Source organism: Salvelinus alpinus, chromosome 26 (assembly GCF_045679555.1).
Source record: "Salvelinus alpinus chromosome 26, SLU_Salpinus.1, whole genome shotgun sequence".
Lineage (NCBI taxonomy): Eukaryota > Metazoa > Chordata > Actinopteri > Salmoniformes > Salmonidae > Salvelinus > Salvelinus alpinus.
The window spans coordinates 14338501-14354812 of record NC_092111.1 but is presented as its reverse complement, the minus strand read 5'-3'; the positions used below and the strand labels follow the sequence as shown (position 1 = coordinate 14354812).

The window sequence follows — 16312 nt, the reverse complement described above, 5'->3', positions numbered from 1 at the left end:
CCTTGTGTGCACATTCGGTAATACAGTATATCCTGGTATGGTACAGAAGCGGTATAACTATGAAAATCTGGATACCACCCAACCCTAGACAGAATAAATAGTTTGTGCGCCACTGATGCACACTTCAACCATCTATCCAATTTTCCATCTGAGTGGGTAAGAGCAAGACAACCCTCCCTCTCCATCCCTTTGCCACAAAGACAACAGTCCGTCAATGACTTCCTTCATATTTGCAGCCAAGCATGGCTTTCCGTTGGCATTAGATCTGTCACAGAATAACAAAAAGGCATTAAAATCACTTTGTAACACAAATGTAGCCATTTCATGGGTTAGTCTATATTGCATGGGTATTCTCCATCTCCAAGCAGCAGTGAAAACGGAATCAGGAGGTAGACTCACGTTTGAGAGCGCATAGACAATCCTAACCTACATCTTTAAGATGTTATTGACCCAGTCAAATAAATAGATTTATATTTGTCACATGTGTCAAATACAACAGGTGTAGATCTTACAGTGAAATGTTCACTTACAAGCCCTTAACCAACAATACGTTTAAGAAAAATAAGTTAAGTAAAAAAAAAAAAAAGTTTAAAATTACATTAAAATAATTAAAGAGCAGCTGTAAAATAACAGAAGTGAGGCTATATACAGGGGGTACCGATACAGAATCAATGTACGGGGGCACAGGTTAGTCGGCCTAACTGCGCATGATTGGATATCATAAGGTGAATGCACCAATTTGTAAGTCGCTCTGGATAAGAGCGTCTGCTAAATGACTTAAATGTAAATGTATTGATTGAAAACGAACAGACTGCAGTAGTTAATGAGTGGTTTAGGTCTGATACGGTTGGTCAGTATATCAACAACTGAAAAGTTTCACCAAGCTGTATGAGTTTGTTTGGCCAACTTCGCTGGGCAAACACAGACAGACAACCAAGTCAAAGGTTATGAACTAGTGAATATAGCTTATTATTGCACTGCTGATATTATTCGACACCCACAAACATTGGATTCCAGAGTGAACGCTGCAACTGAATTTCATAACAGTAAAATAACAAAGTACAAGACAAATGGAAAACAATCCCCACATTCCACTCCCAAAACATTCCACAGCGCGAGTCAGCCAGAGGCAAGCACGTGTTTTCCAAAGTTCATCCCATAATTGTTGCTTTCTCTCGGTTTACAACACCCAGGGCGCAAAAGGCATTAAGAATCGTTTGCAAAATTACAAACGTGTATTATCACAAATGTTGTTTTGTTCCGTTGCCATTTACAATGCAAATTCGAGAAACATATGAAGGCTACCACGAGAGTAACGTTATGCTGGCTGTAACATGGGCTGTTTACAATCAAAACACTCACAGAACAAAAAGCTAAACTAGCAAAAATGTTCAGGCTAACAACGTTAAGTGGTTGTGCTGGTTGAAATGTACTAATTTAAAGTACATAGCTAGCCTATCTAACGTACTTTACTGCAAACAAATCGAAAAAGCCTACTAAAAGTGCCTACTCGACACAGCGTTCTTACCGACATGGCAGAGAACAAGGTATCTTCACGGAATGCGTTTATGCGCGTCTTCTCCCAGCGTTTTTCTATCCAGCGCACCCTTGCGTTCAGGTAGGCTGGATCGGATTGGTGTAGTAGTTTACGCCGCTCAGGTAGCAAGCTCTGCTCTCGCTTCCGAACGAAATAAGTCGTGCCCACAAAAGGAAACCGCTGACCGTAAACATTTGCTCTTGGAGCTCCCAGTGAAAAAACGCCTGTCTGCCTGGCCTGCCTCCTCCCATATAATTGTTTGGCCCCCTCTCAGCAAAGTGAACACACCGTTGATCAACAGATTACCGTAGACTATCTCTGGTGATCAACAGGCGCCATCTATAGGAGGAAACCGGTAACCAAAGATTGTATTGTCCTCTGCTGCTGATAACACAATATTATAGGCTATACAGACAAATCCACTATGTTGCTTGTGGTCACATCATTACATTTTCCCTTCATTACAATTAATGTTAACACATTTTTCTCAATGCCTTTGTCAACTTAAAGCCCATTCTGGCTTTTACTGGCATCATCCACTACTAACTTCAGCAAAGCATTCTGGCAGACATATTACTTGACCCTATGTTTGTTCCACATATCCAGGTTTTTGTAAATAACAATGCTGATTATAATACGTCTACTGTAGTATATATATAAGCAATATGGCACGAGGGGGTGTGGTATATGGCCAATATACCACGGCTAAGGGCTGATCTTAGGCACAGCCCTTAGCTGTGGTATATTGGCCATATACCACAAACCCCCAAGGTGCCTTATTGCTATTATAAACTGGTTATCAACGTAATTAGAGCAGTAGAAATAAATGTTGTCATACCCGTAGTATATACAGTCTGATATACCACGGCTGTCAGCCAATCAGGATTCAGGGCTCCACCCACCCAGTGAATAATTAAGCTATAAGGCCCGAGGAGGTGTGGTTTATGGCCAATGTACCACGGCTGATGGCTGTTCTTACACACAACGCAACCCTGGATACAATCCGTAGCTGTGGTATATTGGCCATATAGTCTACCACAAACCCCTGAGGTGCCTTATCGCTATTATTAACTGGTTATCAACGTAATTAGACCAGTAAATATAACTTTTTTTGTCATACCCATGGTATATGGTCTGATATACCACAGCTTTCAGCCAATTCAGGGCTCGAACCACCCATCAGCATTCAGGGCTCAAACCACCAGGTTTATAATTTGGAATAATTAGGCCTAGCCAAATTGAATTGAACAAAACCAGAAACTAAGATGGCCACATGATATCCATAAAATTACAGAAAAACATTTAATATCCTAAGCTATTAACTACACGGTTTTTGTAAAACATCCTTTTGGCCTATGCAAGTTAAAACCATTGGGTAGGCTCTTCACACATACCTTGCAGTCAAAACCACCCTGATGATACCTGGATGATTGTAGCCTATAACATGTAAATAAATTACCTGGAAAAAGTTACATTTTTTATCCAATCATTTGTTTGATATATGCTGGATATGAAACAAAACTGAACTTACACAGCACAGGATCCATTAACCCACAACATCTGACTACAACCCTGCACCTCAGAGTTCATTACATGTGCAGACATGTAGATCAACAATCCGTTTTACCTGGTCACTACTTGATCTTGCACCCTCCACAGAACGGTTTCTGGCAATTCTCGGGTGAAAATTCGAAAATGCTCTTCCCTCAGCCTTCTTGTTGGGCCGGTATAAGGAAGGTCATTAAGGAAGGAACAAGAGAAACGCTTACTATAACAAACCATCATTTTTTTCATCGTGTCATTTAAACCAATTTGCCACCTCAGACGCTATATTTGATAGACAGATGGGCGTTGCATGCCTATGCCAGCGGCAATTTAGAGGCAGTTTAACAACTGCTAAAACATATCTCGCTGTATCAACGCTGAGAACCCCCCAAGAAAAAGTGGACCAAAAACGAAATAATTTATTTTTTGTTTCTGTGTTTTTATAATTCTCCTTCAATTCGCAAGCGACTGAATGTATCTCACAGGAGAAAGCATCCGAGCGAGCGAAACAGCGCCCCTCTGTCTCTGTAGGTGTAGGCCGTCTATGATGCTGTCTGGTCCAAAACGAGTATGACATTGCTGCCTCCCATAGCGTTAAAGGCAAGGGAAACCAATCAGCGTTGAGCTAAACTTAGCGAGCTCAACTGTGAATGGTCCAGTCGCACCAAAAAAAAGTGTCAAGGGAAGCCAGTGTGGATTTGGTGGCACTCCTATTGAGAGCATACCTCATTGACAGAAACAACTTAAATTGTTGCAACTCGTTGTGTTGTTGTCCTCCAGTGGCTAGCTAGCCAGCTAGCTAAAATTGTCCCTTTCCTAAATTAGCCATGGATGGAGATAGGGATTTGGACTTGTGGTTTTACTTAATTCTCCATACAGGACAATGATTATAACAGCGATTCTGATCCAACCATTAATTCATATATTGTTGTGCCCCTGGCCTGGGAGGATGGACGTTCAATATGTAGCTAGATATAGAAGGCTACTGTTAACTTGCTAACATTGCCCATGAATGGAAGTTAGGCTAGCGAGCAAGCTTTTAGCCAGGTAGCCTAAGACAACAACAAAAATAAAAGCATGTACTGTATGACAGAGTTATCGACCGTTTTGTCAGCACGAAAGAGAGGGTGGCATTGGTGTTTCTCTACAAGTAGGGTGAGTCATCACATTTTTCTACTTGCACGAACGCACACAGAAATCAGAACCATGGACAGCCTGATTATTTAGCTTACGTTGATTGTACTAAATTGTTATTGGTATCTTTTAGTTGTGACTGTATTAGACTAAGCAGAGGTGATTTGATGATGTTGAAATGTTGAAGTTGAAATGGTGTTGGAATAGTGGAGGCAGCACCTGTTTTCTTTGCGACTTGCGGTAACTCTCTGTGGTTCTAAATCAGTAGTCGTTTAGTGGTCCGAAAATGACGGAAACATTAACTTGCTTGACCATGCTGTAGGTCATGTAACTGCCTGTTACTGTACATTTAATATGCTTAATGGACTTCATTGGTCAGAGGCTGCTATCCGATTTTGTGATAAAACAAAGGTGTCACTGTCTTCTTATTGTCTCTGCCTTTAGGCCTATATATCAGGGCCGCAAGGCATATGATTGAACAGGTTACGGAGCAAACAACATAATTACCACATAATGGCTTTAATATGTTTTTTGGGGGAGGGCTTGGCGTCCCAAGTGATTTTACCCACGCACTGCTCTGCGAATGTCCAATATAAAACACATTTTACCTTGGTAGTTGACAATACCAAAATGTATTTAACAATGTACCCTGCAGCTTTACTTCCCATATCTCAATAGGTAGGTCATGAACACAGCAAGGAAAGGAGCTGGTAAGATGGATAATAATGGAAAATAGCCTAAGATTTGAGTCTTAGCAGCTACCTTGGAACACCTCTTTGCGCGAATGGCAATGTTTCAAGCCTCTGCAGGACTTAGCACAGTTTCCAAATATACAAAATGATAGGTGAGTGTATTGACAGCACCTACATATATTGGTCTATAGCCTACATCTTATCTGACAGGATAAATAAACGGTGCATGTTGCCATAACACAGTATTCACTAGGTCTGCAAACTCAAGCAATTATTACAATCTAAAAGTAAATACCATGTACCAGGCTGTTAATTTATACGTTTATAATTTGTATTTGATAGGCTAAGTCATGGCAGTGTCTTCCCGACTCTCTGCGACTCGAGAGTCAAGGCAAATGGTGGCCTAACCTGCGTGCATAGCATAAATGTTTACCAAAAGAGGGCGTGCGCGCATTGGAGTTCGAACGCACTTGTTTGTGGCCATTGTGGGTCTTTATTGCATTAAATTGTCCCATATAGTTTAGTTGGTAGAGCATGGCGCTTGCAACCGTTTAAAAACTACAGCAATTTCTGTACATAGTCCCCACATTTTATGGGCGAAAAAGTGTTGGGACAAATGTGTATTAAAGTTGTAAAAAGTTAAGTATTTGGTCCCATATTCATAACACGCAATGACTACATCAAGATTGTGACTCTACAATTCTTTTGGATACATTTGCTGTTTGTTTTGGACTTGTTTCAGATTATTTCGTTCGCATTACAAATAAATGGAAAATAATATTATGTGTCATTTTGGAGTCACTTTTATTATAAATAAGAATATGTTTCTAAACACTTCTACATTAATGTGGATGCTACTGATTAGGGATAATCCTGAATGAATCGTGAATAATGATGAGTGAGAAAGTTACCAATGAACAAATTTCATACCCCCAAGATATGATATCCTCTCACCATTACGATAACAGGGGGAACCTGGTCCCAGAGCATTTCGTATTATTTTGTACGTAAATCCGTAAATCCGAGAACTTGATTTAGTATAATATGTTATGTTTGGTATGGTTACTTAAGACGGATGGTTGCTTAACGCAAAAACGAAAGTAACGTGAATGTCTAGTAGCCCAAAGGTTGTGAATTCGAATCTCATCATGGACAACTTTAGCATTTGAGCTAGTTAGCAACTTTTCAACTACTTACAACATTTTAGCTACTTTGCAGGTCCTTAGTATGTTAGCTAACCCTTCTCCTATGGTATTTGTGCATCTGTAACTTTCTCACTCATCATTATTCACGATTTGTAGTCACAATCTCGATGTAGTCATCGTGTGCTATGAATATGGGGCAAATACTTAACTTTTAATTGTTTTAATACAAATACAAGTGAATGTGTCCAAATACTTTTTATGTACAAAAAGTGCTGTAATTTCTAAATGGTTCACACAATATGGATGAACTTTTGAAGTATAGAGCCAAAATAAAATAAAAAATACTTTACTGTCCCAATCATTAAGGAGGGCATTGTATCTACAAGTTCACTCCCAATCATTGTAAGTCCATATGTTTTATTTTAATAAATTTACTAACAACAAGAAGCATCTCTGTGAATGTTATGGGAACATATGGAGTTCACAGTTCAGCATCAGATTCAGTCAAACACTGCATCAAAGACTTCATGCATAATATTACCTCTTGAAAGCCTCTAACTCATAATTGTGTTAGAAATGCTGATATTTTTAACCAAGACAGAAAAGTGGATTTTTATGCACGAATGCAACATCAACGGATTTAGCTCCATCAACAGGCCGCCTTTGCCTTTACCACGAAGACAAAATGCTCCCTTTACTCAGACCTATAATCTCACATGTTTTAGCCTAAAACATTTTATTGTCATTTCATCAAACCTCTTTGTCGATTTCCGGGAATATGTTTAGACTGTCTTGTTCAGCAATGTCAGCAGTATCTCAAAGTTTCCATGAGCTTAGTGGTCTAGAAACCCCAATGGTAAATAGGTAGTTTGTGTAGGCGCCGCCTCAAGCTATTTTTCCTCGCTCGGTTGCAACATCGCTTGCGCCCTTTGAGGTTAGATCAAGGTGAGCAACGTTAGAATAAATGGCAGGAGTTTACGAACATACATTTATATCAATCTGTATGGTCATAGTTTTTAGCAATATACCTATATTATTTTTCCCCCCCCAAATTAAACATCACAATTGTTGTTTTGTTATATAATACCCAAAAAAGCATGATGTAACACTGAACCGTCTGTATTTGAATGTAGGCCTATCTAATGTTTCTCTTATCCACTTGTTCTACTTTCCCTTCTGGAATTAAAACAGCCAGTAATGCAAGTTTATACCAACATGTAAATTGACTTTGGCTTGGAATCCATCATTAGTAGAATCCAGCGCCATAAATAGAGATAAGGCACACATCACATGGCAGAATCTCAACAGACGTTATGAATTATATTATGTTCAGATAATTAGGCAATGTTAACAATTATAATAATATATCTATAGAATACAGGCCTAACGTTTTTAGTGATGTATTGTTTAATTGGCTAACGATGATTACCGGTAAGATAAACAATTATTATAATAATGATAATGATAAAATAGCTAACGTAGCCTAATAATAATATTGAATTAAGCCAATTTCAAGTAGAATTCTGAAAAGTTAATTGGCCTACTACTTTACAGAGAACCAGGCCAATAGCCTAATAGGCTATATTCTTACAGAGTGAGTTACATTCTTCTTACATTCTTTTTTTGTTCAAAATTACATATTTTATTACTTTTTGTACAAACTGGGGTTATAGATCACGGACGTGAATTGATTAAAACAAATCATCCTTGATGTCATCATGTTTATTCATTCATCCCAATATAGCCTAGCTGTAATTGTCGAAAATAGTCAGTTCTTTTGTGAGTAAATTCTTAAATTTATCTTCGTTGCATTCAGTCGGTGCAATCTTCTCAATTTTGCATTTATTCTAAGTTTTTTGTTGTAGAGGCCTTTGCTGGAATATTACCTATCTTTCCTTGCTCACAGTTTGAGTTATAACGCAGGACACTTTATATGTTCATTTCCGGTGAGATGTTGTCAGTCTCGCTTTCTGCGACGTAGCAGGGCTATGTGCGAGACACCTTCATCTCGTCAAGGTGGCTGAACGGACTCAAAGAGATGATGCCCTTCAAATTCCGTGAATCTAAAATGCCAGGGCTCCTGATACTTCTGCTGTGCTGGAGCTATGTTTTGAAAGGCAAGTATGACTCTCTATTCTGCACACTTTGTCAATGTGTCGAGAATAAATGTAGGAAAGGTACATTTATTTAGGAAAACTAATAATGGTAGTAAGGGGTTTAGCCTATGTTTCATCATCACTATGAATACATTCATTTATTGCAATAAATAAGCCCTTAACCACAGTATTCTAGTAAATTATAACTTTTTAATAAACTTGTGTGAGAATAAATGTTGATCATGTCAATGAATCTGTATCCTGGCTGTAATGCGGGCTAGTTCATTTTATAATCTAGCAATTTCAAGATAATTCACATCTTAGGTTAGACAAAGCAGGCCTATAAAAGTTTCTAAATCTTTTTATATGTGGACAGAGAGTAACTTTTTTTTCTCTGTTTGACATCCACGCTTGGTATTCAGAAAAACAAAGTTATGAAAATTCACCAAACATGCTAACAGGAATTAGTTGAAGTATATGTTATATTCTTGTTATTCCCATTTCTGTTTTTAGCTACACACACATCCATTATCGCCCAGATGCCAGGGAGGGTGATGGTGAAGGCTGGTGATACAGTGACCTTGAAATGCTATTTGGTTGAGCTTATCACCTACTGCTACTCTGTGAATTGGATGAAAGTAGACCCCAGGACTGGAACACTGATTAAGATTGCAAACTTAAAGATTGATAACAACTCTGAGGATGGAGAAGGGAAACAGGACAAACTATGTTCTGCTACAATCACCAAAGCAACAGTGAGCGACTCAGGAATGTACTATTGTTCAGCTGTTCAATCCGACACGATCCACACGGGCAATGGTTCTAGAGTTGTTGTGACAGGTAAATTGAATGTCTGGTATTTTCATTCACAAAGTTGACTGATAAAAAAATACACAGATGTGTTAAAACATGTAAATATACACTTACAAAAATAAATCTTGTGGTCAAAAAATCTAAATAGCCAATTGTAAATATAGCATAGAATTTCTGTACCCTTTGAACATATTGAATGAGGTTGCCTGTATGGTCGAAAATGAAGAATCGTGCATTCAGAGTGTAGGCTATGTTGAACAACCTGTAGATCATTTTAACAAGTCATTTAATTGTTTACAATTCTGACAATCTTTTCCCCAGAGAGAGAGAGAACACAGAACATCACTGAACCCCCAGCCATCAAACTCCTCTCTCCATCGGACGGTGACGGGTCTGTTGTGTTGACGACTCTATACAACACAGCAGAGTCCTTCATACCTCTGCTGTGTTTGGTGTTGAAAGTGGTCCCATCTCAGGTCCACGTGTTCTGGCTCATAGACGGGAGAGAGTGCAGTGGACTAACTTCGTCCATTTGGACAGACAACAGTGATTCAGCCACAGAGTTCACTATGAACCAGATTCTAGTCCAGGCAGAGGAGTGGGACAGAGGGGTTCAGTGTACGTGTGTGGTGGAGTTTGAGGGAAATTCTATCAACAAAACCCTGATAAAGCGCAATGGTAATTGCATCAGTGTATCTCAAATACTCACTTTTTCTGTTAATTTCAACAGTCTCCTCTGCAAAAAGCCATCCATCATCCTAAATCAGAAGCATTTCTAATCAATAGTAGCCTATTAACTTTTCTTACAAAGATATGAGAAAATCTGAGGATGGTGAGGATGAGCATATTATACTACAGGAAAGGCTCAATTATAGTTTCACATAAAGGGCAATACACATACACTGTAAAACACATGTTTTATATTACATCATATTGTGTGAGAGTGTGTCCCCACCCTAATCATTTATATTTCAATAATAGCAGTTATCACTTGTATTTAGTTATATATTTTTCCAATGTGACAGAGTTTGTGATGATTTTCCTTTTCCGATTTAAACGTTGTTCTCTTATCAACTTCTCATTTACAATGTACATTGTGTATTCTTTCTTACATGTATTTATGACCTACACCACAGATTCCACTGGCATGTGCACAATGGTGCTGTATTGGATATCTGCAGCTGCTCTCCTCACCATTATAGTGGCTGTCACTGTCGCTGTGTGTCGGTACCGTGGTAAGTTACAACTAATCAATAATTGGACAAAACTGTATGAAACAAATACCAAATTACCTTGTGGAAGACAAAGTACTGAATGTCATTGTCCTCAGCAGAGGCATTATAACCATTGAAACCGAGGAAGGTACATGCCCCATCAATTTAATCAATTTGTAGGATACAAATGTACAAGATGTAGCTTATTATGTAAATGATCAGTGCCTCCTCAAAAACATTAGGGGTATGACGTGATGCCTATGGTCATGGCTAGGTGTGTAAGTAGGCCAGTTCAGTCGTCAAACTAAGATATAGGTAAAGGGTCTGTTTTTACTACCTATATAATAGGTGACCAAATGTGGGGGTGACGATTCTATTCCATAATGTCCTTTTCTGAGCAAATGGAATGCAAAAGGATATCTACTGTATATTTTCTCTTGCACAGGAAAGTTAAGAAAGATTATTCTTGTCTTTGTTCCTTGGGCTTTCTGTGATGGTTATAGAGATCGTTATGTCAAGTGTCTGCGGCATATAGACAGTTCTGCCTTTGCAGTTTTGATTTGACTACAGCTGAACTGCAGCTGTAATACACCTACCCCCTCCTGACTGACAATTATTTCAACATTGACAAAGAAGAACTCAGTCTTAAAAGCAGAGAAACTGAGCCAAAGTCACAAACGACGTAGTTACTGTATCTTCATTCACTCTACAACAATGTCAGAAATAGGAATTTTGGAAATATGCAATTTTAGTAGTTCTTCCTTAGTTGTACAGTTTACTCCCTCTGCTTTTGAGATCAGATCATAGAGTGAATTTGAACAAATGGCAAAGAACATTATCATTGATTCATAATGTATCCTTCAACTTGGATTTTAAATGTGGCGTTTTTATTGCTTTTTCCTATAGGACATCCTGTGGTTACTGATGCGGATACAAGGTTTGTGTCTGACTGTTAATCTAACATTTAATTTGAGAAGTCAGTGATCGCTGGAGTGCTAATGTGAAATACTCTGTTTCAATTTCAGACAAAGAGGCACAGGCACAGAGAGCAGGCAGCATCAATCTGGTAAAATGTTCTAATATTTCTAATTTAGGATTAGAAGGATTTTAAAACAGCTTTTATCAGCTTGGTGGTATTTAGTGGGCGAAAATGTTTTTGCGTTTTCACTATCTTTTTAACTATTCAGTTGAAATAGATTGAATAAATGAGCTTACATTTTTTTTGTTCCCCAAATTTCTGCTGTGAATGAGGAGTTGGGACATTTTTTAGGGGACTCTGTTTTACATTTGAGTGTGAGAGATGAGATCAAAATATTTCATAGAGAAGTAAATGGGGTGCCATTGGCGCACTTTGAGACACCGTTAGTTCTCACAGCATCTCTTGATGGAGTATGCAAGGTTGGTTGATTGAAGGATTCCAAAACGTTTTGAAGTACACTAGTTTATCGGGGATGTCATGGCTGTATTGGTGTTTGTCATGATCTGACTTGTAACGTTTGCAGGGAGACTTGGAGAAGCAAGAAAGGCAGTTAGATCATCCGTCTCGGTAAGTAGCTATTGTATTTGGTTTAGAATTTTTGGTGAAGGTGCCAAATGTTTTTTATGTTGCATACTTTTATAATCCATTGCCGTGCTATCAGATTTTCTCAGGTAGAACTTTTAAATCACCATTTCAGCCCAACTTAACTCTTGGGGCCAGTTTCCAATCCTGGACATCGACTAAGCCAATAGTCCTTGACTTAAAAACATTTTCTATGGAGATTGTTTTTTAGTCCGGAAGTAGGCTTAATATGTGTCTGGGAAACTGGCCCATAGTGTATCCAAATTGAAAAAAACACTGTAAGGCCAGGCACCACAGGATAAAATTACATTTTTGCATGTACAGTTGAAGTCGGAAGTTTACAAACCATAGTTTTGGCAGGTGTTTTTCAACCACTCCAGAAATTTCTTGTTAACAAACCATAGTTTTGGCAAGTCAGTTAGAACATCTACTTTGTGCATGACACAAGTCATTTTTCCAACAATTGTTTACAGACAGATTATTTCACTTATAATTCACTGTATCACAATTCCAGTGGGTCAGAAGTTTACATACACTAAGTTAACTGTGCCTTTAAACAGCTTGGAAAATTCCAGAAAATGATGTCATGGCTTTAGAAGCTTCTGATAGGCTTATTGACATAATTTGAGTCAATTGGAGGTGTACCTGTGGAAGTATTTCAAGGCCTACCTTCAAACTCAGTGCCTCTTTGCTTGACATCATGGGAAAATCAGAAGAAATCAGCCAAGACCTCAGAAAAAAATTGTAGACCGCCACAAGTCTGGTTCATCCTTGGGGAAATTTCCAAATCGCCTGAAGGTACCACTTTGATCTGTACAAACAATAGTATGCAAGTATAAACACCATGGGACCACGCAAAGTGCAAATCAATCCCAGAACAACAGCAAAGGACCTTGTGAAGATGCTGTAGGAAACAGGTACAAAAGTATCTATATCCACAGTAAAACGAGTCCTATATCGACATAACCTGAAAGGCCGCTCAGCAAGGAAGAAGCCACTGCTCCAAAACCGCTATAAAAAAGCCAGACTCCGGTTTGCAACTGCACATGGGGACAAAGTTCGTACTTTTTGGAGAAATGTCCTCTGGTCTGATGAAACAAAAATAGAACTGTTTGGCCATAATGACCATCGTAATGTTAGAAGGAAAAAGGGGGAGGCTTGCAAGCAGAAGAACACATCCCAACCGTGAAGCACGGGGGTGGCAGCATCATGTTGTGGGGGTGCTTTGCTGCAGGAGGCACCACTTCACAAAATAGATGGCATCACGAGGACCAAAATTGTGTGGATATATTGAAGCAACATCTCAAGACATCAGTCAGGAATTTAAAGCTTGGTCGCAAGTGGGTCTTCCAAATGAACAATAACCCCAAGCATACTTCCAAAGTTGTGGCAAAAGTGGCCTTCACAAAGCCCTGACCTCAAGCCTATAGAAAATGTGTGGGCAGAACTGAAAAAGCGTGTGCAAGCAAGGAGGCCTACAAACCTGACTCCGTTACACCAGCTCTGTCAGGAGGAATGGGCCAAAATTTACCCAACTTATTGTGGGAAGCTTGTGGAAGGCTACCCAAAACGTTTGACCCAATTTAAAGGCAATGCTACCAAATACTAATTGAGTGTATGTAAACTTCTGACCCACTGGGAATGTGCTGAAAGAAATAAAAGCTGAAATAAATAATTCTCTCTGCTATTATTCTGACATTTCACATTTCACATTGATCCTAACTGAACTAAGGCAGGGAGTTTTTACTAGGATTAAATGTCAGGAATTGTGAAAAACTGAGTTTAAATGTATTTGGTATGTAAACTTCCAGCTTCAACTGTACTGTATTTCTTTGGATTTTGGTCCATTAATAGTAGTATTTTCAAAAAGTAAAAATGTCAAAAAGTTGATAATTTATTTTTTCATTAATTTATCATACTACCGCATTTTTTAATGGACATATACATCCATAATTGCAAAGCTCACTACATTGAATCACACATAATTTCAAAGCCCATTTCACAGAGAATATTGCAAACTGGGCAAGAGGGTGATTGGGTCTAAATTGGTAGTCTAAATTTCAGTGACCTTGTCTTTAAATACCATTTCTCAAAAGTCAGACTCTTCCTACCCGCCAACTCATTTTTCTCATCCTCAGAAGCATCTGCATTCACTAAATTGTGTGTGTTATCATTAGAAATATTCTCTGGATTGTTAGTATGTTGTCAAATGTTAATTCTAGATGACATTTTCTTCTAAAAAATTTACCAAAAATGCATTTTATGTCACTTTCTTTAGTATTTTACAAATAGAAAGATAAATACTTTCTTTCATCTACAATCGGCTGTGTGTAAGTCCAGTCCTGGATTGTCCTAACAAAACGAAACCAAAATATGTAGGCTGACTTTATCCAGTGTCCAGAAAAATGTATTTGCGTGATATGCAAATATGTGCATATTTAATGAGTTACCACTTAATTTGCATATATGTATACAATATTTCAGAAAAGATGTAAAACAGAAAGCCTTATTTGTGTCCACATTCAACTGGTAAAAGTTTATTGTGATATGATTAAGGGGGGATACCCTATTAGGGTGTGGTGCCTGGCTGTAGTGTTAAGATCTGAACATAATGCTCTGAAAATTTCTCATGTCTCATACTGGCGTATTACTTGGTAAGTATAGTGTAATTACAGTACTTATTGGCGATATACCTTGTGGTTTGTGTAAATACAGATTGGCATTTTTATATGGATTATATTTGTATACAAACTCTAATGAATTGAGGCTAAACCTACTCTCACCCCTAGAATGATTGTTTTAGATTATTACTCAGTTATCTTCAATGTGAATGTATTGATTGAGATTGACTGACTATCCTTTCTATGCTGTGAATAGTCACAAATCAGACCCTGGTATACATTTGCAGTATTGCTGCCACAATTCAGTCCACATGAAGTGTTAAAGCATTTTTGTATTTAAAGCAACAGCAACAGCTATACCTATTTCTGATTCCCTGAGAAACAATGTTCCTATAATGAACTCCCTGGTGTTGATCGTTCCACAGGAGGTCCAGTATGCGACTTTGGACCACATCCAGTTTGGGAGACGCCCAAATACAATTATCCAATAATATTTTGAAGAAGAAATTGCATAAGAGTGTTCAGATTATTATGTATGTATTTGTGTATAAAGCAAGAGCCAGTGTCCGCAATTGCTAAGTGCCCAGAGCCAATAGTGCGGCACAGAGCTCTTTCTTTTATATTGTAATTCAACTGTTGAAAAGCCTCCCATTAGTCATTAATCTGTCCCAGTGCTAAAATGTTTTCAAAGGTCAGGTTGGAGCCCTTCCGTGGGAAAACGTGTACAAGCCTACATAGGAAAATGACTGAAATAGTCTTGAATTTTGTATTGATGATATATTTATCGTGGTGTAGGCTAATTGGCTGCTTATAGGCCCATTTTTCCTGTGTATTTTATTTTATTTTTTACCTTTATTTAACTAGGCAAGTCAGTTAAGAACAAATTCTTATTTTCAATGACGGCCTAGGAACAGTGGGTTGTTCAGGGGCAGAACGACAGATTCTGACCTTGTCCTGGTTTTGTCCTACACAGAGGACCACATTGGAAATAAGTGTTCTTAGCTATCCTGTCTCACCCTCAGGGATTATTTGTAAATGAATGTCTTGGTTTTTTCTTTGTTTTCATTTTATTACCTCTTTCATTACCTCTTATCTAATTTACAATTTTCCTGGAACTGTTGGTGCCAACACTGCCTATGTTTTTGAACACATGTTTAAAAACTTTGCTTGAATGCTAGAAAAAATAGATTCCAATTCTCAATCTGAAACGCACTTTGACGAACTCTGTACAGCTTGTTTCTCTGACCAAAATGAGAAGGCTCACTGTTTTTGACACCTGTGAGTTGTTTGATCCTGCACAGACTGCAGATTGTGTAACATATGAGAAAGTGTGACAGGTGCAGGACTGCAGCCTTCAGAACAGAAGCTGACCACATACCACAGTAGTTTAAACTTTAGCTGCCTAACGCTCTCCTGCACACACACACAATCTGTCTCTCGCTCTCTCTGCGAGGTGTGGTATTCTCAGTATGATATGCCTATGGACAGACACAGCTTTGGTCAAATCTGTTCCTTGCTTTTAACAAACCACTAGCAAATTCTATTTGCTGGCTTTTTTCACCCAATAGCACATTATGAGAGATGAACCTTTTTACTTTTGTGATATGCTATCAGCTATCACTTAACCTAACCTCAGCAGCTTTCACGATATCAATGAAACTCAGGCAATAGATGGAATGTACTGTTGTCATTGTATCAGTTCATTTTACACAACAACATTATTTTAAAGGGTTGGAAAATAGTTATGCTCCTGCTTAGTCCTGAATGGAAAATAAAGCACCCTGGCTAAATAATGAAAATGATGTGTTTGGATTAAGTCATGGTAAAATCAAGTAAGTAATGGCAAGACTGAACAAAAGTATTACCATTTAGGTAATGAAATGTTAATACTCGCAATACAAAGTACAGTAGTCATTTTTGTTAAATAAAAAGTTACACTGATTTTAGTCAACTG

At 38.3% G+C, this 16312-nt stretch overlaps 2 protein-coding genes across 6 annotated transcripts in view; one reads left to right on the top strand and one right to left on the bottom strand.

Moving 5' to 3' along the window:
* Positions 1-3184, bottom strand: part of LOC139554796 (semaphorin-4A-like) — a 54682-nt gene extending 51498 nt beyond the window's left edge. For 2 of the 5 annotated variants that reach the window (XM_071367948.1, XM_071367951.1), the window contains exon 1: positions 1529-1817. The gene's annotated coding sequence lies outside the window, so the exon portion shown is untranslated. Of the gene's footprint in view, positions 1-1528; positions 1818-3164 lie in introns of those variants that run through there. The other 3 variants (XM_071367950.1, XM_071367952.1, XM_071367949.1) reach the window with 3 other exon arrangements.
* A 2414-nt stretch (positions 3185-5598) lies between these two features.
* Positions 5599-16147, top strand: LOC139554797 (uncharacterized). The gene is made up of 8 exons (XM_071367953.1): positions 5599-8170; positions 8663-8989; positions 9284-9640; positions 10099-10197; positions 11083-11113; positions 11202-11242; positions 11679-11722; positions 14784-16147. Exons 1-8 carry the CDS (start codon positions 8092-8094, stop codon positions 14847-14849), a joined length of 1044 nt encoding a protein of 347 aa, XP_071224054.1. The 5' UTR covers positions 5599-8091; the 3' UTR covers positions 14850-16147.
* The last annotated feature ends 165 nt before the right edge of the window (positions 16148-16312 follow it).